Source organism: Oryza glaberrima, chromosome 5, assembly GCF_000147395.1.
Source record: "Oryza glaberrima chromosome 5, OglaRS2, whole genome shotgun sequence".
In the NCBI taxonomy this organism is placed as follows: Eukaryota; Viridiplantae; Streptophyta; class Magnoliopsida; order Poales; family Poaceae; genus Oryza; species Oryza glaberrima.
In genome coordinates, this window is record NC_068330.1 from 13,101,125 (window position 1) to 13,123,282 (window position 22,158).

General features: G+C 39.5%; 6 protein-coding genes across 6 annotated transcripts; all 6 read left to right on the forward strand.

Annotated features, from left to right (window-relative positions):
* The first annotated feature begins 884 nt into the window (after positions 1-884).
* LOC127774915 (prolamin PPROL 14E) lies at positions 885-1,337 on the forward strand. The gene has a single exon (XM_052301205.1). It carries the CDS (start codon positions 885-887, stop codon positions 1,335-1,337), a length of 453 nt encoding a protein of 150 aa, XP_052157165.1.
* A 2,108-nt stretch (positions 1,338-3,445) lies between these two features.
* On the forward strand, positions 3,446-3,898 carry LOC127774916 (prolamin PPROL 14E). Its single transcript, XM_052301206.1, has one exon. It carries the CDS (start codon positions 3,446-3,448, stop codon positions 3,896-3,898), a length of 453 nt encoding a protein of 150 aa, XP_052157166.1.
* A 2,108-nt stretch (positions 3,899-6,006) lies between these two features.
* On the forward strand, positions 6,007-6,459 carry LOC127774913 (prolamin PPROL 14E). The gene has a single exon (XM_052301203.1). It carries the CDS (start codon positions 6,007-6,009, stop codon positions 6,457-6,459), a length of 453 nt encoding a protein of 150 aa, XP_052157163.1.
* Positions 6,460-8,567: 2,108 nt separating this feature from the next.
* LOC127774914 (prolamin PPROL 14E) lies at positions 8,568-9,020 on the forward strand. The gene has a single exon (XM_052301204.1). It carries the CDS (start codon positions 8,568-8,570, stop codon positions 9,018-9,020), a length of 453 nt encoding a protein of 150 aa, XP_052157164.1.
* Positions 9,021-11,128: 2,108 nt separating this feature from the next.
* LOC127774911 (prolamin PPROL 14E) lies at positions 11,129-11,581 on the forward strand. The gene has a single exon (XM_052301200.1). The coding sequence runs from the start codon at positions 11,129-11,131 to the stop codon at positions 11,579-11,581; it is 453 nt and encodes a 150-aa protein (XP_052157160.1).
* A 2,108-nt stretch (positions 11,582-13,689) lies between these two features.
* LOC127774912 (prolamin PPROL 14E) lies at positions 13,690-14,142 on the forward strand. The gene has a single exon (XM_052301202.1). The coding sequence runs from the start codon at positions 13,690-13,692 to the stop codon at positions 14,140-14,142; it is 453 nt and encodes a 150-aa protein (XP_052157162.1).
* The last annotated feature ends 8,016 nt before the right edge of the window (positions 14,143-22,158 follow it).

Below are 22,158 nucleotides of genomic sequence, written 5' to 3' on the forward strand. Positions count from 1 at the left end.
AGAAGCTTGCGTGTGGAATACGATGGAGATGGGTTGGGAACCCTGGATTCCAAACACAGCCCAAGTCTATCCAAAATGTTTAGACAAGAAAACACGTAACAAGTTGGTTTACAGAAATACGAATTAGATCAATCCTGCACTACAAGTAGAGTAAAGTGGTGATTTCTCTAAAATCTCTCGAGTGGTGATTTAAGAATTCAGTGCAAACCTAATCGTTGCTATAATCAAATGTTCGGTACCGCATCAACGGAACAATAAATAGCACCTGGCGTACCATAATTTTGTCATTCTTGTTGAAATTTGTAATTTAAGATGCATGAGGCCACACGACCTTAATGTTCAACGTGTCATGCATTAGTGAAATAATAGCTCACAAAACGCAACAAATATAGCTAGATAACGGTTGCAATCCATACCAAACTAACGTATAAAGTGAGCGATGAGTCATATCATTATCTCCCGCCTGCTAACCATCATGTACACCATCCGATCCCAAAAATAACAACTTCTAGGGATGAACCTGGACAAGGTTTAGGGTTTAGGGATGAATCTGGACAAATGATTGTTCAGGTTCATCCCTAGATGTTGGTTTCTCCTTACGGGACGGAGGGAGTATATGTGATGGACACAAAAGTTACTTTCATGATGAAACCAAAGGGGATTTGTTGGGGCACCTAATAGAACATCTGTCCAAATGGCATGACTCACTTATATCCTAATAGGACATCCAAGAAAAACTAACACTCTAAAGCAACCGATGAGGAATTGAAAGAAAATACGTGCCACCGCATCTATAAATGGACAAGCGCAATGGAAACCCTCCTCATCGTTCACACAGTTCAAGCATTATACAGCAAAATAGAAAGATCTAGTGTCCCGCAACAATGAAGATCATTTTCGTCTTTGCTCTTCTTGCTATTGCTGCATGCGGCGCCTCTGCGCAGTTTGATGTTTTAGGTCAAAGTTATAGGCAATATCAGCTGCAGTCGCCTGTCCTGCTACAGCAACAGGTGCTTAGCCCATATAATGAGTTCGTAAGGCAGCAGTATGGCATAGCGGCAAGCCCCTTCTTGCAATCAGCTGCGTTTCAACTGAGAAACAACCAAGTCTGGCAACAGCTCGGGCTGGTGGCGCAACAATCTCACTATCAGGACATTAACATTGTTCAGGCCATAGCGCAGCAGCTACAACTCCAGCAGTTTGGTGATCTCTACTTTGATCGGAATCTGGCTCAAGCTCAAGCTCTGTTGGCTTTTAACGTGCCATCTAGATATGGTATCTACCCTAGGTACTATGGTGCACCCAGTACCATTACCACCCTTGGCGGTGTCTTGTAATGAGTTTTAACAGTATAGTGGTTCGGAAGTTAAAAATAAGCTCAGATATCATCATATGTGACATGTGAAACTTTGGGTGATATAAATAGAAAAAAAGTTGTCTTTCATATTTAAATACCATGCCTCTATAAGGATATATCCTAGTACGTTGTCGTGACTAATTACCATCATCGGTACTCTACAATTTTACTGTGTGCTTACATTCGATCCGAAGCTACTTTGTTTTTAAGATATAAATGGAGCGTATAAAGGATGTCCGTCCTTTTATTCCAATAAGAACAAACACAAAGCACATATGGCAAATACTAAATCCACTACAACAAAATCATAGACCATACAAAGCTGGTAAAGATGTAGCAATCCACATTGATTCTTCATCCACTACTAAAACAAGCGCATATGAAAGGCCGCATATGCATGATCATTGTGAATATGACATGCCCTTGTCGAGCAAACGTGTCACTTCATGCAAATATGTTGTTTCAAGCGACATCAATATATGGTTACAAAATTTTAAACATTGGTATATTAAAGACTTTCATATATGCATATGAATTTCAATTGAAAGACATCTTGTTGTCCATCATTCCTAACAAGAGGTAGTGTACAAGGCATTATTTAGTTGAGCTCTCGCTCACTTTGCATCACAGAAGTATAACCTAGACATAGCTAATTCATTATAGAATTAAAAACTGCAGCAGCAACAATGAGGGTAAAAACTAGAAAGAAGGATTTATTATGTTCCTTAGTTTATTCAGCCACGAAAGAGTAACTTAAAAAAATGTACACTTCTTCCAAAGTGAAATTTATGAGATGTCTTACTTATGGAATGCTCCTACACACTGAGGTTGTTCTTGCTGACCCCTCGTTTCTATGAGAAGTTTATTCTAACATACCAAGTCGATAGTTTACTGCAAACAAAATGGATAATAAACCTGATGTTTCAACAAAACTACAGGAACTCACGCATGATGTACCCAAAGGAAACTGGTTCTTGACACACTACAAATCTGTGGTAGTCCTTTTCCATCTCGAAGACGAATCAACGATGTGTTTAGAATGAGCTGTTCCCAACATGCGAATTGCGCACAGAAAACGGAGCGCTCCATTAGGGCGTGATTAATTAAGTATTAGCTATCTTTTTTCAAAAATGGGTCCATATGAGTTTTTGAAGCAACTTTTGTATAGAAACCTTTTGCAAAAAACACACCGTTTGGCAGTTTGAGAAGCTTGCGTGTGGAATACGATGGAGATGGGTTGGGAACCCTGGATTCCAAACACAGCCCAAGTCTATCCAAAATGTTTAGACAAGAAAACACGTAACAAGTTGGTTTACAGAAATACGAATTAGATCAATCCTGCACTACAAGTAGAGTAAAGTGGTGATTTCTCTAAAATCTCTCGAGTGGTGATTTAAGAATTCAGTGCAAACCTAATCGTTGCTATAATCAAATGTTCGGTACCGCATCAACGGAACAATAAATAGCACCTGGCGTACCATAATTTTGTCATTCTTGTTGAAATTTGTAATTTAAGATGCATGAGGCCACACGACCTTAATGTTCAACGTGTCATGCATTAGTGAAATAATAGCTCACAAAACGCAACAAATATAGCTAGATAACGGTTGCAATCCATACCAAACTAACGTATAAAGTGAGCGATGAGTCATATCATTATCTCCCGCTTGCTAACCATCATGTACACCATCCGATCCCAAAAATAACAACTTCTAGGGATGAACCTGGACAAGGTTTAGGGTTTAGGGATGAATCTGGACAAATGATTGTTCAGGTTCATCCCTAGATGTTGGTTTCTCCTTACGGGACGGAGGGAGTATATGTGATGGACACAAAAGTTACTTTCATGATGAAACCAAAGGGGATTTGTTGGGGCACCTAATAGAACATCTGTCCAAATGGCATGACTCACTTATATCCTAATAGGACATCCAAGAAAAACTAACACTCTAAAGCAACCGATGAGGAATTGAAAGAAAATACGTGCCACCGCATCTATAAATGGACAAGCGCAATGGAAACCCTCCTCATCGTTCACACAGTTCAAGCATTATACAGCAAAATAGAAAGATCTAGTGTCCCGCAGCAATGAAGATCATTTTCGTCTTTGCTCTTCTTGCTATTGCTGCATGCGGCGCCTCTGCGCAGTTTGATGTTTTAGGTCAAAGTTATAGGCAATATCAGCTGCAGTCGCCTGTCCTGCTACAGCAACAGGTGCTTAGCCCATATAATGAGTTCGTAAGGCAGCAGTATGGCATAGCGGCAAGCCCCTTCTTGCAATCAGCTGCGTTTCAACTGAGAAACAACCAAGTCTGGCAACAGCTCGGGCTGGTGGCGCAACAATCTCACTATCAGGACATTAACATTGTTCAGGCCATAGCGCAGCAGCTACAACTCCAGCAGTTTGGTGATCTCTACTTTGATCGGAATCTGGCTCAAGCTCAAGCTCTGTTGGCTTTTAACGTGCCATCTAGATATGGTATCTACCCTAGGTACTATGGTGCACCCAGTACCATTACCACCCTTGGCGGTGTCTTGTAATGAGTTTTAACAGTATAGTGGTTCGGAAGTTAAAAATAAGCTCAGATATCATCATATGTGACATGTGAAACTTTGGGTGATATAAATAGAAAAAAAGTTGTCTTTCATATTTAAATACCATGCCTCTATAAGGATATATCCTAGTACGTTGTCGTGACTAATTACCATCATCGGTACTCTACAATTTTACTGTGTGCTTACATTCCATCCGAAGCTACTTTGTTTTTAAGATATAAATGGAGCGTATAAAGGATGTCCGTCCTTTTATTCCAATAAGAACAAACACAAAGCACATATGGCAAATACTAAATCCACTACAACAAAATCATAGACCATACAAAGCTGGTAAAGATGTAGCAATCCACATTGATTCTTCATCCACTACTAAAACAAGCGCATATGAAAGGCCGCATATGCATGATCATTGTGAATATGACATGCCCTTGTCGAGCAAACGTGTCACTTCATGCAAATATGTTGTTTCAAGCGACATCAATATATGGTTACAAAATTTTAAACATTGGTATATTAAAGACTTTCATATATGCATATGAATTTCAATTGAAAGACATCTTGTTGTCCATCATTCCTAACAAGAGGTAGTGTACAAGGCATTATTTAGTTGAGCTCTCGCTCACTTTGCATCACAGAAGTATAACCTAGACATAGCTAATTCATTATAGAATTAAAAACTGCAGCAGCAACAATGAGGGTAAAAACTAGAAAGAAGGATTTATTATGTTCCTTAGTTTATTCAGCCACGAAAGAGTAACTTAAAAAAATGTACACTTCTTCCAAAGTGAAATTTATGAGATGTCTTACTTATGGAATGCTCCTACACACCGAGGTTGTTCTTGCTGACCCCTCGTTTCTATGAGAAGTTTATTCTAACATACCAAGTCGATAGTTTACTGCAAACAAAATGGATAATAAACCTGATGTTTCAACAAAACTACAGGAACTCACGCATGATGTACCCAAAGGAAACTGGTTCTTGACACACTACAAATCTGTGGTAGTCCTTTTCCATCTCGAAGACGAATCAACGATGTGTTTAGAATGAGCTGTTCCCAACATGCGAATTGCGCACAGAAAACGGAGCGCTCCATTAGGGCGTGATTAATTAAGTATTAGCTATCTTTTTTCAAAAATGGGTCCATATGAGTTTTTGAAGCAACTTTTGTATAGAAACCTTTTGCAAAAAACACACCGTTTGGCAGTTTGAGAAGCTTGCGTGTGGAATACGATGGAGATGGGTTGGGAACCCTGGATTCCAAACACAGCCCAAGTCTATCCAAAATGTTTAGACAAGAAAACACGTAACAAGTTGGTTTACAGAAATACGAATTAGATCAATCCTGCACTACAAGTAGAGTAAAGTGGTGATTTCTCTAAAATCTCTCGAGTGGTGATTTAAGAATTCAGTGCAAACCTAATCGTTGCTATAATCAAATGTTCGGTACCGCATCAACGGAACAATAAATAGCACCTGGCGTACCATAATTTTGTCATTCTTGTTGAAATTTGTAATTTAAGATGCATGAGGCCACACGACCTTAATGTTCAACGTGTCATGCATTAGTGAAATAATAGCTCACAAAACGCAACAAATATAGCTAGATAACGGTTGCAATCCATACCAAACTAACGTATAAAGTGAGCGATGAGTCATATCATTATCTCCCGCCTGCTAACCATCATGTACACCATCCGATCCCAAAAATAACAACTTCTAGGGATGAACCTGGACAAGGTTTAGGGTTTAGGGATGAATCTGGACAAATGATTGTTCAGGTTCATCCCTAGATGTTGGTTTCTCCTTACGGGACGGAGGGAGTATATGTGATGGACACAAAAGTTACTTTCATGATGAAACCAAAGGGGATTTGTTGGGGCACCTAATAGAACATCTGTCCAAATGGCATGACTCACTTATATCCTAATAGGACATCCAAGAAAAACTAACACTCTAAAGCAACCGATGAGGAATTGAAAGAAAATACGTGCCACCGCATCTATAAATGGACAAGCGCAATGGAAACCCTCCTCATCGTTCACACAGTTCAAGCATTATACAGCAAAATAGAAAGATCTAGTGTCCCGCAGCAATGAAGATCATTTTCGTCTTTGCTCTTCTTGCTATTGCTGCATGCGGCGCCTCTGCGCAGTTTGATGTTTTAGGTCAAAGTTATAGGCAATATCAGCTGCAGTCGCCTGTCCTGCTACAGCAACAGGTGCTTAGCCCATATAATGAGTTCGTAAGGCAGCAGTATGGCATAGCGGCAAGCCCCTTCTTGCAATCAGCTGCGTTTCAACTGAGAAACAACCAAGTCTGGCAACAGCTCGGGCTGGTGGCGCAACAATCTCACTATCAGGACATTAACATTGTTCAGGCCATAGCGCAGCAGCTACAACTCCAGCAGTTTGGTGATCTCTACTTTGATCGGAATCTGGCTCAAGCTCAAGCTCTGTTGGCTTTTAACGTGCCATCTAGATATGGTATCTACCCTAGGTACTATGGTGCACCCAGTACCATTACCACCCTTGGCGGTGTCTTGTAATGAGTTTTAACAGTATAGTGGTTCGGAAGTTAAAAATAAGCTCAGATATCATCATATGTGACATGTGAAACTTTGGGTGATATAAATAGAAAAAAAGTTGTCTTTCATATTTAAATACCATGCCTCTATAAGGATATATCCTAGTACGTTGTCGTGACTAATTACCATCATCGGTACTCTACAATTTTACTGTGTGCTTACATTCCATCCGAAGCTACTTTGTTTTTAAGATATAAATGGAGCGTATAAAGGATGTCCGTCCTTTTATTCCAATAAGAACAAACACAAAGCACATATGGCAAATACTAAATCCACTACAACAAAATCATAGACCATACAAAGCTGGTAAAGATGTAGCAATCCACATTGATTCTTCATCCACTACTAAAACAAGCGCATATGAAAGGCCGCATATGCATGATCATTGTGAATATGACATGCCCTTGTCGAGCAAACGTGTCACTTCATGCAAATATGTTGTTTCAAGCGACATCAATATATGGTTACAAAATTTTAAACATTGGTATATTAAAGACTTTCATATATGCATATGAATTTCAATTGAAAGACATCTTGTTGTCCATCATTCCTAACAAGAGGTAGTGTACAAGGCATTATTTAGTTGAGCTCTCGCTCACTTTGCATCACAGAAGTATAACCTAGACATAGCTAATTCATTATAGAATTAAAAACTGCAGCAGCAACAATGAGGGTAAAAACTAGAAAGAAGGATTTATTATGTTCCTTAGTTTATTCAGCCACGAAAGAGTAACTTAAAAAAATGTACACTTCTTCCAAAGTGAAATTTATGAGATGTCTTACTTATGGAATGCTCCTACACACCGAGGTTGTTCTTGCTGACCCCTCGTTTCTATGAGAAGTTTATTCTAACATACCAAGTCGATAGTTTACTGCAAACAAAATGGATAATAAACCTGATGTTTCAACAAAACTACAGGAACTCACGCATGATGTACCCAAAGGAAACTGGTTCTTGACACACTACAAATCTGTGGTAGTCCTTTTCCATCTCGAAGACGAATCAACGATGTGTTTAGAATGAGCTGTTCCCAACATGCGAATTGCGCACAGAAAACGGAGCGCTCCATTAGGGCGTGATTAATTAAGTATTAGCTATCTTTTTTCAAAAATGGGTCCATATGAGTTTTTGAAGCAACTTTTGTATAGAAACCTTTTGCAAAAAACACACCGTTTGGCAGTTTGAGAAGCTTGCGTGTGGAATACGATGGAGATGGGTTGGGAACCCTGGATTCCAAACACAGCCCAAGTCTATCCAAAATGTTTAGACAAGAAAACACGTAACAAGTTGGTTTACAGAAATACGAATTAGATCAATCCTGCACTACAAGTAGAGTAAAGTGGTGATTTCTCTAAAATCTCTCGAGTGGTGATTTAAGAATTCAGTGCAAACCTAATCGTTGCTATAATCAAATGTTCGGTACCGCATCAACGGAACAATAAATAGCACCTGGCGTACCATAATTTTGTCATTCTTGTTGAAATTTGTAATTTAAGATGCATGAGGCCACACGACCTTAATGTTCAACGTGTCATGCATTAGTGAAATAATAGCTCACAAAACGCAACAAATATAGCTAGATAACGGTTGCAATCCATACCAAACTAACGTATAAAGTGAGCGATGAGTCATATCATTATCTCCCGCCTGCTAACCATCATGTACACCATCCGATCCCAAAAATAACAACTTCTAGGGATGAACCTGGACAAGGTTTAGGGTTTAGGGATGAATCTGGACAAATGATTGTTCAGGTTCATCCCTAGATGTTGGTTTCTCCTTACGGGACGGAGGGAGTATATGTGATGGACACAAAAGTTACTTTCATGATGAAACCAAAGGGGATTTGTTGGGGCACCTAATAGAACATCTGTCCAAATGGCATGACTCACTTATATCCTAATAGGACATCCAACAAAAACTAACACTCTAAAGCAACCGATGAGGAATTGAAAGAAAATACGTGCCGCCGCATCTATAAATGGACAAGCGCAATGGAAACCCTCCTCATCGTTCACACAGTTCAAGCATTATACAGCAAAATAGAAAGATCTAGTGTCCCGCAGCAATGAAGATCATTTTCGTCTTTGCTCTTCTTGCTATTGCTGCATGCGGCGCCTCTGCGCAGTTTGATGTTTTAGGTCAAAGTTATAGGCAATATCAGCTGCAGTCGCCTGTCCTGCTACAGCAACAGGTGCTTAGCCCATATAATGAGTTCGTAAGGCAGCAGTATGGCATAGCGGCAAGCCCCTTCTTGCAATCAGCTGCGTTTCAACTGAGAAACAACCAAGTCTGGCAACAGCTCGGGCTGGTGGCGCAACAATCTCACTATCAGGACATTAACATTGTTCAGGCCATAGCGCAGCAGCTACAACTCCAGCAGTTTGGTGATCTCTACTTTGATCGGAATCTGGCTCAAGCTCAAGCTCTGTTGGCTTTTAACGTGCCATCTAGATATGGTATCTACCCTAGGTACTATGGTGCACCCAGTACCATTACCACCCTTGGCGGTGTCTTGTAATGAGTTTTAACAGTATAGTGGTTCGGAAGTTAAAAATAAGCTCAGATATCATCATATGTGACATGTGAAACTTTGGGTGATATAAATAGAAAAAAAGTTGTCTTTCATATTTAAATACCATGCCTCTATAAGGATATATCCTAGTACGTTGTCGTGACTAATTACCATCATCGGTACTCTACAATTTTACTGTGTGCTTACATTCCATCCGAAGCTACTTTGTTTTTAAGATATAAATGGAGCGTATAAAGGATGTCCGTCCTTTTATTCCAATAAGAACAAACACAAAGCACATATGGCAAATACTAAATCCACTACAACAAAATCATAGACCATACAAAGCTGGTAAAGATGTAGCAATCCACATTGATTCTTCATCCACTACTAAAACAAGCGCATATGAAAGGCCGCATATGCATGATCATTGTGAATATGACATGCCCTTGTCGAGCAAACGTGTCACTTCATGCAAATATGTTGTTTCAAGCGACATCAATATATGGTTACAAAATTTTAAACATTGGTATATTAAAGACTTTCATATATGCATATGAATTTCAATTGAAAGACATCTTGTTGTCCATCATTCCTAACAAGAGGTAGTGTACAAGGCATTATTTAGTTGAGCTCTCGCTCACTTTGCATCACAGAAGTATAACCTAGACATAGCTAATTCATTATAGAATTAAAAACTGCAGCAGCAACAATGAGGGTAAAAACTAGAAAGAAGGATTTATTATGTTCCTTAGTTTATTCAGCCACGAAAGAGTAACTTAAAAAAATGTACACTTCTTCCAAAGTGAAATTTATGAGATGTCTTACTTATGGAATGCTCCTACACACTGAGGTTGTTCTTGCTGACCCCTCGTTTCTATGAGAAGTTTATTCTAACATACCAAGTCGATAGTTTACTGCAAACAAAATGGATAATAAACCTGATGTTTCAACAAAACTACAGGAACTCACGCATGATGTACCCAAAGGAAACTGGTTCTTGACACACTACAAATCTGTGGTAGTCCTTTTCCATCTCGAAGACGAATCAACGATGTGTTTAGAATGAGCTGTTCCCAACATGCGAATTGCGCACAGAAAACGGAGCGCTCCATTAGGGCGTGATTAATTAAGTATTAGCTATCTTTTTTCAAAAATGGGTCCATATGAGTTTTTGAAGCAACTTTTGTATAGAAACCTTTTGCAAAAAACACACCGTTTGGCAGTTTGAGAAGCTTGCGTGTGGAATACGATGGAGATGGGTTGGGAACCCTGGATTCCAAACACAGCCCAAGTCTATCCAAAATGTTTAGACAAGAAAACACGTAACAAGTTGGTTTACAGAAATACGAATTAGATCAATCCTGCACTACAAGTAGAGTAAAGTGGTGATTTCTCTAAAATCTCTCGAGTGGTGATTTAAGAATTCAGTGCAAACCTAATCGTTGCTATAATCAAATGTTCGGTACCGCATCAACGGAACAATAAATAGCACCTGGCGTACCATAATTTTGTCATTCTTGTTGAAATTTGTAATTTAAGATGCATGAGGCCACACGACCTTAATGTTCAACGTGTCATGCATTAGTGAAATAATAGCTCACAAAACGCAACAAATATAGCTAGATAACGGTTGCAATCCATACCAAACTAACGTATAAAGTGAGCGATGAGTCATATCATTATCTCCCGCCTGCTAACCATCATGTACACCATCCGATCCCAAAAATAACAACTTCTAGGGATGAACCTGGACAAGGTTTAGGGTTTAGGGATGAATCTGGACAAATGATTGTTCAGGTTCATCCCTAGATGTTGGTTTCTCCTTACGGGACGGAGGGAGTATATGTGATGGACACAAAAGTTACTTTCATGATGAAACCAAAGGGGATTTGTTGGGGCACCTAATAGAACATCTGTCCAAATGGCATGACTCACTTATATCCTAATAGGACATCCAAGAAAAACTAACACTCTAAAGCAACCGATGAGGAATTGAAAGAAAATACGTGCCACCGCATCTATAAATGGACAAGCGCAATGGAAACCCTCCTCATCGTTCACACAGTTCAAGCATTATACAGCAAAATAGAAAGATCTAGTGTCCCGCAGCAATGAAGATCATTTTCGTCTTTGCTCTTCTTGCTATTGCTGCATGCGGCGCCTCTGCGCAGTTTGATGTTTTAGGTCAAAGTTATAGGCAATATCAGCTGCAGTCGCCTGTCCTGCTACAGCAACAGGTGCTTAGCCCATATAATGAGTTCGTAAGGCAGCAGTATGGCATAGCGGCAAGCCCCTTCTTGCAATCAGCTGCGTTTCAACTGAGAAACAACCAAGTCTGGCAACAGCTCGGGCTGGTGGCGCAACAATCTCACTATCAGGACATTAACATTGTTCAGGCCATAGCGCAGCAGCTACAACTCCAGCAGTTTGGTGATCTCTACTTTGATCGGAATCTGGCTCAAGCTCAAGCTCTGTTGGCTTTTAACGTGCCATCTAGATATGGTATCTACCCTAGGTACTATGGTGCACCCAGTACCATTACCACCCTTGGCGGTGTCTTGTAATGAGTTTTAACAGTATAGTGGTTCGGAAGTTAAAAATAAGCTCAGATATCATCATATGTGACATGTGAAACTTTGGGTGATATAAATAGAAAAAAAGTTGTCTTTCATATTTAAATACCATGCCTCTATAAGGATATATCCTAGTACGTTGTCGTGACTAATTACCATCATCGGTACTCTACAATTTTACTGTGTGCTTACATTCGATCCGAAGCTACTTTGTTTTTAAGATATAAATGGAGCGTATAAAGGATGTCCGTCCTTTTATTCCAATAAGAACAAACACAAAGCACATATGGCAAATACTAAATCCACTACAACAAAATCATAGACCATACAAAGCTGGTAAAGATGTAGCAATCCACATTGATTCTTCATCCACTGCTAAAACAAGCGCATATGAAAGGCCGCATATGCATGATCATTGTGAATATGACATGCCCTTGTCGAGCAAACGTGTCACTTCATGCAAATATGTTGTTTCAAGCGACATCAATATATGGTTACAAAATTTTAAACATTGGTATATTAAAGACTTTCATATATGCATATGAATTTCAATTGAAAGACATCTTGTTGTCCATCATTCCTAACAAGAGGTAGTGTACAAGGCATTATTTAGTTGAGCTCTCGCTCACTTTGCATCACAGAAGTATAACCTAGACATAGCTAATTCATTATAGAATTAAAAACTGCAGCAGCAACAATGAGGGTAAAAACTAGAAAGAAGGATTTATTATGTTCCTTAGTTTATTCAGCCACGAAAGAGTAACTTAAAAAAATGTACACTTCTTCCAAAGTGAAATTTATGAGATGTCTTACTTATGGAATGCTCCTACACACCGAGGTTGTTCTTGCTGACCCCTCGTTTCTATGAGAAGTTTATTCTAACATACCAAGTCGATAGTTTACTGCAAACAAAATGGATAATAAACCTGATGTTTCAACAAAACTACAGGAACTCACGCATGATGTACCCAAAGGAAACTGGTTCTTGACACACTACAAATCTGTGGTAGTCCTTTTCCATCTCGAAGACGAATCAACGATGTGTTTAGAATGAGCTGTTCCCAACATGCGAATTGCGCACAGAAAACGGAGCGCTCCATTAGGGCGTGATTAATTAAGTATTAGCTATCTTTTTTCAAAAATGGGTCCATATGAGTTTTTGAAGCAACTTTTGTATAGAAACCTTTTGCAAAAAACACACCGTTTGGCAGTTTGAGAAGCTTGCGTGTGGAATACGATGGAGATGGGTTGGGAACCCTGGATTCCAAACACAGCCCAAGTCTATCCAAAATGTTTAGACAAGAAAACACGTAACAAGTTGGTTTACAGAAATACGAATTAGATCAATCCTGCACTACAAGTAGAGTAAAGTGGTGATTTCTCTAAAATCTCTCGAGTGGTGATTTAAGAATTCAGTGCAAACCTAATCGTTGCTATAATCAAATGTTCGGTACCGCATCAACGGAACAATAAATAGCACCTGGCGTACCATAATTTTGTCATTCTTGTTGAAATTTGTAATTTAAGATGCATGAGGCCACACGACCTTAATGTTCAACGTGTCATGCATTAGTGAAATAATAGCTCACAAAACGCAACAAATATAGCTAGATAACGGTTGCAATCCATACCAAACTAACGTATAAAGTGAGCGATGAGTCATATCATTATCTCCCGCCTGCTAACCATCATGTACACCATCCGATCCCAAAAATAACAACTTCTAGGGATGAACCTGGACAAGGTTTAGGGTTTAGGGATGAATCTGGACAAATGATTGTTCAGGTTCATCCCTAGATGTTGGTTTCTCCTTACGGGACGGAGGGAGTATATGTGATGGACACAAAAGTTACTTTCATGATGAAACCAAAGGGGATTTGTTGGGGCACCTAATAGAACATCTGTCCAAATGGCATGACTCACTTATATCCTAATAGGACATCCAAGAAAAACTAACACTCTAAAGCAACCGATGAGGAATTGAAAGAAAATACGTGCCACCGCATCTATAAATGGACAAGCGCAATGGAAACCCTCCTCATCGTTCACACAGTTCAAGCATTATACAGCAAAATAGAAAGATCTAGTGTCCCGCAGCAATGAAGATCATTTTCGTCTTTGCTCTTCTTGCTATTGCTGCATGCGGCGCCTCTGCGCAGTTTGATGTTTTAGGTCAAAGTTATAGGCAATATCAGCTGCAGTCGCCTGTCCTGCTACAGCAACAGGTGCTTAGCCCATATAATGAGTTCGTAAGGCAGCAGTATGGCATAGCGGCAAGCCCCTTCTTGCAATCAGCTGCGTTTCAACTGAGAAACAACCAAGTCTGGCAACAGCTCGGGCTGGTGGCGCAACAATCTCACTATCAGGACATTAACATTGTTCAGGCCATAGCGCAGCAGCTACAACTCCAGCAGTTTGGTGATCTCTACTTTGATCGGAATCTGGCTCAAGCTCAAGCTCTGTTGGCTTTTAACGTGCCATCTAGATATGGTATCTACCCTAGGTACTATGGTGCACCCAGTACCATTACCACCCTTGGCGGTGTCTTGTAATGAGTTTTAACAGTATAGTGGTTCGGAAGTTAAAAATAAGCTCAGATATCATCATATGTGACATGTGAAACTTTGGGTGATATAAATAGAAAAAAAGTTGTCTTTCATATTTAAATACCATGCCTCTATAAGGATATATCCTAGTACGTTGTCGTGACTAATTACCATCATCGGTACTCTACAATTTTACTGTGTGCTTACATTCGATCCGAAGCTACTTTGTTTTTAAGATATAAATGGAGCGTATAAAGGATGTCCGTCCTTTTATTCCAATAAGAACAAACACAAAGCACATATGGCAAATACTAAATCCACTACAACAAAATCATAGACCATACAAAGCTGGTAAAGATGTAGCAATCCACATTGATTCTTCATCCACTACTAAAACAAGCGCATATGAAAGGCCGCATATGCATGATCATTGTGAATATGACATGCCCTTGTCGAGCAAACGTGTCACTTCATGCAAATATGTTGTTTCAAGCGACATCAATATATGGTTACAAAATTTTAAACATTGGTATATTAAAGACTTTCATATATGCATATGAATTTCAATTGAAAGACATCTTGTTGTCCATCATTCCTAACAAGAGGTAGTGTACAAGGCATTATTTAGTTGAGCTCTCGCTCACTTTGCATCACAGAAGTATAACCTAGACATAGCTAATTCATTATAGAATTAAAAACTGCAGCAGCAACAATGAGGGTAAAAACTAGAAAGAAGGATTTATTATGTTCCTTAGTTTATTCAGCCACGAAAGAGTAACTTAAAAAAATGTACACTTCTTCCAAAGTGAAATTTATGAGATGTCTTACTTATGGAATGCTCCTACACACTGAGGTTGTTCTTGCTGACCCCTCGTTTCTATGAGAAGTTTATTCTAACATACCAAGTCGATAGTTTACTGCAAACAAAATGGATAATAAACCTGATGTTTCAACAAAACTACAGGAACTCACGCATGATGTACCCAAAGGAAACTGGTTCTTGACACACTACAAATCTGTGGTAGTCCTTTTCCATCTCGAAGACGAATCAACGATGTGTTTAGAATGAGCTGTTCCCAACATGCGAATTGCGCACAGAAAACGGAGCGCTCCATTAGGGCGTGATTAATTAAGTATTAGCTATCTTTTTTCAAAAATGGGTCCATATGAGATTTTGAAGCAACTTTTGTATAGAAACCTTTTGCAAAAAACACACCGTTTGGCAGTTTGAGAAGCTTGCGTGTGGAATACGATGGAGATGGGTTGGGAACCCTGGATTCCAAACACAGCCCAAGTCTATCCAAAATGTTTAGACAAGAAAACACGTAACAAGTTGGTTTACAGAAATACGAATTAGATCAATCCTGCACTACAAGTAGAGTAAAGTGGTGATTTCTCTAAAATCTCTCGAGTGGTGATTTAAGAATTCAGTGCAAACCTAATCGTTGCTATAATCAAATGTTCGGTACCGCATCAACGGAACAATAAATAGCACCTGGCGTACCATAATTTTGTCATTCTTGTTGAAATTTGTAATTTAAGATGCATGAGGCCACACGACCTTAATGTTCAACGTGTCATGCATTAGTGAAATAATAGCTCACAAAACGCAACAAATATAGCTAGATAACGGTTGCAATCCATACCAAACTAACGTATAAAGTGAGCGATGAGTCATATCATTATCTCCCGCCTGCTAACCATCATGTACACCATCCGATCCCAAAAATAACAACTTCTAGGGATGAACCTGGACAAGGTTTAGGGTTTAGGGATGAATCTGGACAAATGATTGTTCAGGTTCATCCCTAGATGTTGGTTTCTCCTTACGGGACGGAGGGAGTATATGTGATGGACACAAAAGTTACTTTCATGATGAAACCAAAGGGGATTTGTTGGGGCACCTAATAGAACATCTGTCCAAATGGCATGACTCACTTATATCCTAATAGGACATCCAACAAAAACTAACACTCTAAAGCAACCGATGAGGAATTGAAAGAAAATACGTGCCACCGCATCTATAAATGGACAAGCGCAATGGAAACCCTCCTCATCGTTCACACAGTTCAAGCATTATACAGCAAAATAGAAAGATCTAGTGTCCCGCAGCAATGAAGATCATTTTCGTCTTTGCTCTTCTTGCTATTGCTGCATGCGGCGCCTCTGCGCAGTTTGATGTTTTAGGTCAAAGTTATAGGCAATATCAGCTGCAGTCGCCTGTCCTGCTACAGCAACAGGTGCTTAGCCCATATAATGAGTTCGTAAGGCAGCAGTATGGCATAGCGGCAAGCCCCTTCTTGCAATCAGCTGCGTTTCAACTGAGAAACAACCAAGTCTGGCAACAGCTCGGGCTGGTGGCGCAACAATCTCACTATCAGGACATTAACATTGTTCAGGCCATAGCGCAGCAGCTACAACTCCAGCAGTTTGGTGATCTCTACTTTGATCGGAATCTGGCTCAAGCTCAAGCTCTGTTGGCTTTTAACGTGCCATCTAGATATGGTATCTACCCTAGGTACTATGGTGCACCCAGTACCATTACCACCCTTGGCGGTGTCTTGTAATGAGTTTTAACAGTATAGTGGTTCGGAAGTTAAAAATAAGCTCAGATATCATCATATGTGACATGTGAAACTTTGGGTGATATAAATAGAAAAAAAGTTGTCTTTCATATTTAAATACCATGCCTCTATAAGGATATATCCTAGTACGTTGTCGTGACTAATTACCATCATCGGTACTCTACAATTTTACTGTGTGCTTACATTCGATCCGAAGCTACTTTGTTTTTAAGATATAAATGGAGCGTATAAAGGATGTCCGTCCTTTTATTCCAATAAGAACAAACACAAAGCACATATGGCAAATACTAAATCCACTACAACAAAATCATAGACCATACAAAGCTGGTAAAGATGTAGCAATCCACATTGATTCTTCATCCACTACTAAAACAAGCGCATATGAAAGGCCGCATATGCATGATCATTGTGAATATGACATGCCCTTGTCGAGCAAACGTGTCACTTCATGCAAATATGTTGTTTCAAGCGACATCAATATATGGTTACAAAATTTTAAACATTGGTATATTAAAGACTTTCATATATGCATATGAATTTCAATTGAAAGACATCTTGTTGTCCATCATTCCTAACAAGAGGTAGTGTACAAGGCATTATTTAGTTGAGCTCTCGCTCACTTTGCATCACAGAAGTATAACCTAGACATAGCTAATTCATTATAGAATTAAAAACTGCAGCAGCAACAATGAGGGTAAAAACTAGAAAGAAGGATTTATTATGTTCCTTAGTTTATTCAGCCACGAAAGAGTAACTTAAAAAAATGTACACTTCTTCCAAAGTGAAATTTATGAGATGTCTTACTTATGGAATGCTCCTACACACTGAGGTTGTTCTTGCTGACCCCTCGTTTCTATGAGAAGTTTATTCTAACATACCAAGTCGATAGTTTACTGCAAACAAAATGGATAATAAACCTGATGTTTCAACAAAACTACAGGAACTCACGCATGATGTACCCAAAGGAAACTGGTTCTTGACACACTACAAATCTGTGGTAGTCCTTTTCCATCTCGAAGACGAATCAACGATGTGTTTAGAATGAGCTGTTCCCAACATGCGAATTGCGCACAGAAAACGGAGCGCTCCATTAGGGCGTGATTAATTAAGTATTAGCTATCTTTTTTCAAAAATGGGTCCATATGAGCTTTTGAAGCAACTTTTGTATAGAAACCTTTTGCAAAAAACACACCGTTTGGCAGTTTGAGAAGCTTGCGTGTGGAATACGATGGAGATGGGTTGGGAACCCTGGATTCCAAACACAGCCCAAGTCTATCCAAAATGTTTAGACAAGAAAACACGTAACAAGTTGGTTTACAGAAATACGAATTAGATCAATCCTGCACTACAAGTAGAGTAAAGTGGTGATTTCTCTAAAATCTCTCGAGTGGTGATTTAAGAATTCAGTGCAAACCTAATCGTTGCTATAATCAAATGTTCGGTACCGCATCAACGGAACAATAAATAGCACCTGGCGTACCATAATTTTGTCATTCTTGTTGAAATTTGTAATTTAAGATGCATGAGGCCACACGACCTTAATGTTCAACGTGTCATGCATTAGTGAAATAATAGCTCACAAAACGCAACAAATATAGCTAGATAACGGTTGCAATCCATACCAAACTAACGTATAAAGTGAGCGATGAGTCATATCATTATCTCCCGCCTGCTAACCATCATGTACACCATCCGATCCCAAAAATAACAACTTCTAGGGATGAACCTGGACAAGGTTTAGGGTTTAGGGATGAATCTGGACAAATGATTGTTCAGGTTCATCCCTAGATGTTGGTTTCTCCTTACGGGACGGAGGGAGTATATGTGATGGACACAAAAGTTACTTTCATGATGAAACCAAAGGGGATTTGTTGGGGCACCTAATAGAACATCTGTCCAAATGGCATGACTCACTTATATCCTAATAGGACATCCAACAAAAACTAACACTCTAAAGCAACCGATGAGGAATTGAAAGAAAATACGTGCCACCGCATCTATAAATGGACAAGCGCAATGGAAACCCTCCTCATCGTTCACACAGTTCAAGCATTATACAGCAAAATAGAAAGATCTAGTGTCCCGCAGCAATGAAGATCATTTTCGTCTTTGCTCTTCTTGCTATTGCTGCATGCGGCGCCTCTGCGCAGTTTGATGTTTTAGGTCAAAGTTATAGGCAATATCAGCTGCAGTCGCCTGTCCTGCTACAGCAACAGGTGCTTAGCCCATATAATGAGTTCGTAAGGCAGCAGTATGGCATAGCGGCAAGCCCCTTCTTGCAATCAGCTGCGTTTCAACTGAGAAACAACCAAGTCTGGCAACAGCTCGGGCTGGTGGCGCAACAATCTCACTATCAGGACATTAACATTGTTCAGGCCATAGCGCAGCAGCTACAACTCCAGCAGTTTGGTGATCTCTACTTTGATCGGAATCTGGCTCAAGCTCAAGCTCTGTTGGCTTTTAACGTGCCATCTAGATATGGTATCTACCCTAGGTACTATGGTGCACCCAGTACCATTACCACCCTTGGCGGTGTCTTGTAATGAGTTTTAACAGTATAGTGGTTCGGAAGTTAAAAATAAGCTCAGATATCATCATATGTGACATGTGAAACTTTGGGTGATATAAATAGAAAAAAAGTTGTCTTTCATATTTAAATACCATGCCTCTATAAGGATATATCCTAGTACGTTGTCGTGACTAATTACCATCATCGGTACTCTACAATTTTACTGTGTGCTTACATTCGATCCGAAGCTACTTTGTTTTTAAGATATAAATGGAGCGTATAAAGGATGTCCGTCCTTTTATTCCAATAAGAACAAACACAAAGCACATATGGCAAATACTAAATCCACTACAACAAAATCATAGACCATACAAAGCTGGTAAAGATGTAGCAATCCACATTGATTCTTCATCCACTACTAAAACAAGCGCATATGAAAGGCCGCATATGCATGATCATTGTGAATATGACATGCCCTTGTCGAGCAAACGTGTCACTTCATGCAAATATGTTGTTTCAAGCGACATCAATATATGGTTACAAAATTTTAAACATTGGTATATTAAAGACTTTCATATATGCATATGAATTTCAATTGAAAGACATCTTGTTGTCCATCATTCCTAACAAGAGGTAGTGTACAAGGCATTATTTAGTTGAGCTCTCGCTCACTTTGCATCACAGAAGTATAACCTAGACATAGCTAATTCATTATAGAATTAAAAACTGCAGCAGCAACAATGAGGGTAAAAACTAGAAAGAAGGATTTATTATGTTCCTTAGTTTATTCAGCCACGAAAGAGTAACTTAAAAAAATGTACACTTCTTCCAAAGTGAAATTTATGAGATGTCTTACTTATGGAATGCTCCTACACACTGAGGTTGTTCTTGCTGACCCCTCGTTTCTATGAGAAGTTTATTCTAACATACCAAGTCGATAGTTTACTGCAAACAAAATGGATAATAAACCTGATGTTTCAACAAAACTACAGGAACTCACGCATGATGTACCCAAAGGAAACTGGTTCTTGACACACTACAAATCTGTGGTAGTCCTTTTCCATCTCGAAGACGAATCAACGATGTGTTTAGAATGAGCTGTTCCCAACATGCGAATTGCGCACAGAAAACGGAGCGCTCCATTAGGGCGTGATTAATTAAGTATTAGCTATCTTTTTTCAAAAATGGGTCCATATGAGCTTTTGAAGCAACTTTTGTATAGAAACCTTTTGCAAAAAACACACCGTTTGGCAGTTTGAGAAGCTTGCGTGTGGAATACGATGGAGATGGGTTGGGAACCCTGGATTCCAAACACAGCCCAAGTCTATCCAAAATGTTTAGACAAGAAAACACGTAACAAGTTGGTTTACAGAAATACGAATTAGATCAATCCTGCACTACAAGTAGAGTAAAGTGGTGATTTCTCTAAAATCTCTCGAGTGGTGATTTAAGAATTCAGTGCAAACCTAATCGTTGCTATAATCAAATGTTCGGTACCGCATCAACGGAACAATAAATAGCACCTGGCGTACCATAATTTTGTCATTCTTGTTGAAATTTGTAATTTAAGATGCATGAGGCCACACGACCTTAATGTTCAACGTGTCATGCATTAGTGAAATAATAGCTCACAAAACGCAACAAATATAGCTAGATAACGGTTGCAATCCATACCAAACTAACGTATAAAGTGAGCGATGAGTCATATCATTATCTCCCGCCTGCTAACCATCATGTACACCATCCGATCCCAAAAATAACAACTTCTAGGGATGAACCTGGACAAGGTTTAGGGTTTAGGGATGAATCTGGACAAATGATTGTTCAGGTTCATCCCTAGATGTTGGTTTCTCCTTACGGGACGGAGGGAGTATATGTGATGGACACAAAAGTTACTTTCATGATGAAACCAAAGGGGATTTGTTGGGGCACCTAATAGAACATCTGTCCAAATGGCATGACTCACTTATATCCTAATAGGACATCCAAGAAAAACTAACACTCTAAAGCAACCGATGAGGAATTGAAAGAAAATACGTGCCACCGCATCTATAAATGGACAAGCGCAATGGAAACCCTCCTCATCGTTCACACAGTTCAAGCATTATACAGCAAAATAGAAAGATCTAGTGTCCCGCAGCAATGAAGATCATTTTCGTCTTTGCTCTTCTTGCTATTGCTGCATGCGGCGCCTCTGCGCAGTTTGATGTTTTAGGTCAAAGTTATAGGCAATATCAGCTGCAGTCGCCTGTCCTGCTACAGCAACAGGTGCTTAGCCCATATAATGAGTTCGTAAGGCAGCAGTATGGCATAGCGGCAAGCCCCTTCTTGCAATCAGCTGCGTTTCAACTGAGAAACAACCAAGTCTGGCAACAGCTCGGGCTGGTGGCGCAACAATCTCACTATCAGGACATTAACATTGTTCAGGCCATAGCGCAGCAGCTACAACTCCAGCAGTTTGGTGATCTCTACTTTGATCGGAATCTGGCTCAAGCTCAAGCTCTGTTGGCTTTTAACGTGCCATCTAGATATGGTATCTACCCTAGGTACTATGGTGCACCCAGTACCATTACCACCCTTGGCGGTGTCTTGTAATGAGTTTTAACAGTATAGTGGTTCGGAAGTTAAAAATAAGCTCAGATATCATCATATGTGACATGTGAAACTTTGGGTGATATAAATAGAAAAAAAGTTGTCTTTCATATTTAAATACCATGCCTCTATAAGGATATATCCTAGTACGTTGTCGTGACTAATTACCATCATCGGTACTCTACAATTTTACTGTGTGCTTACATTCGATCCGAAGCTACTTTGTTTTTAAGATATAAATGGAGCGTATAAAGGATGTCCGTCCTTTTATTCCAATAAGAACAAACACAAAGCACATATGGCAAATACTAAATCCACTACAACAAAATCATAGAC

What these genes read in the sequence shown, in the direction of transcription:
- LOC127774915 (XM_052301205.1), top strand. Translation starts at nt 885, where the DNA reads ATGAAGATCATTTTCGTCTTTGCTCTTCTTGCTATTGCTGCATGCGGC.
- LOC127774916 (XM_052301206.1), top strand. Translation starts at nt 3,446, where the DNA reads ATGAAGATCATTTTCGTCTTTGCTCTTCTTGCTATTGCTGCATGCGGC.
- LOC127774913 (XM_052301203.1), top strand. Translation starts at nt 6,007, where the DNA reads ATGAAGATCATTTTCGTCTTTGCTCTTCTTGCTATTGCTGCATGCGGC.
- LOC127774914 (XM_052301204.1), top strand. Translation starts at nt 8,568, where the DNA reads ATGAAGATCATTTTCGTCTTTGCTCTTCTTGCTATTGCTGCATGCGGC.
- LOC127774911 (XM_052301200.1), top strand. Translation starts at nt 11,129, where the DNA reads ATGAAGATCATTTTCGTCTTTGCTCTTCTTGCTATTGCTGCATGCGGC.
- LOC127774912 (XM_052301202.1), top strand. Translation starts at nt 13,690, where the DNA reads ATGAAGATCATTTTCGTCTTTGCTCTTCTTGCTATTGCTGCATGCGGC.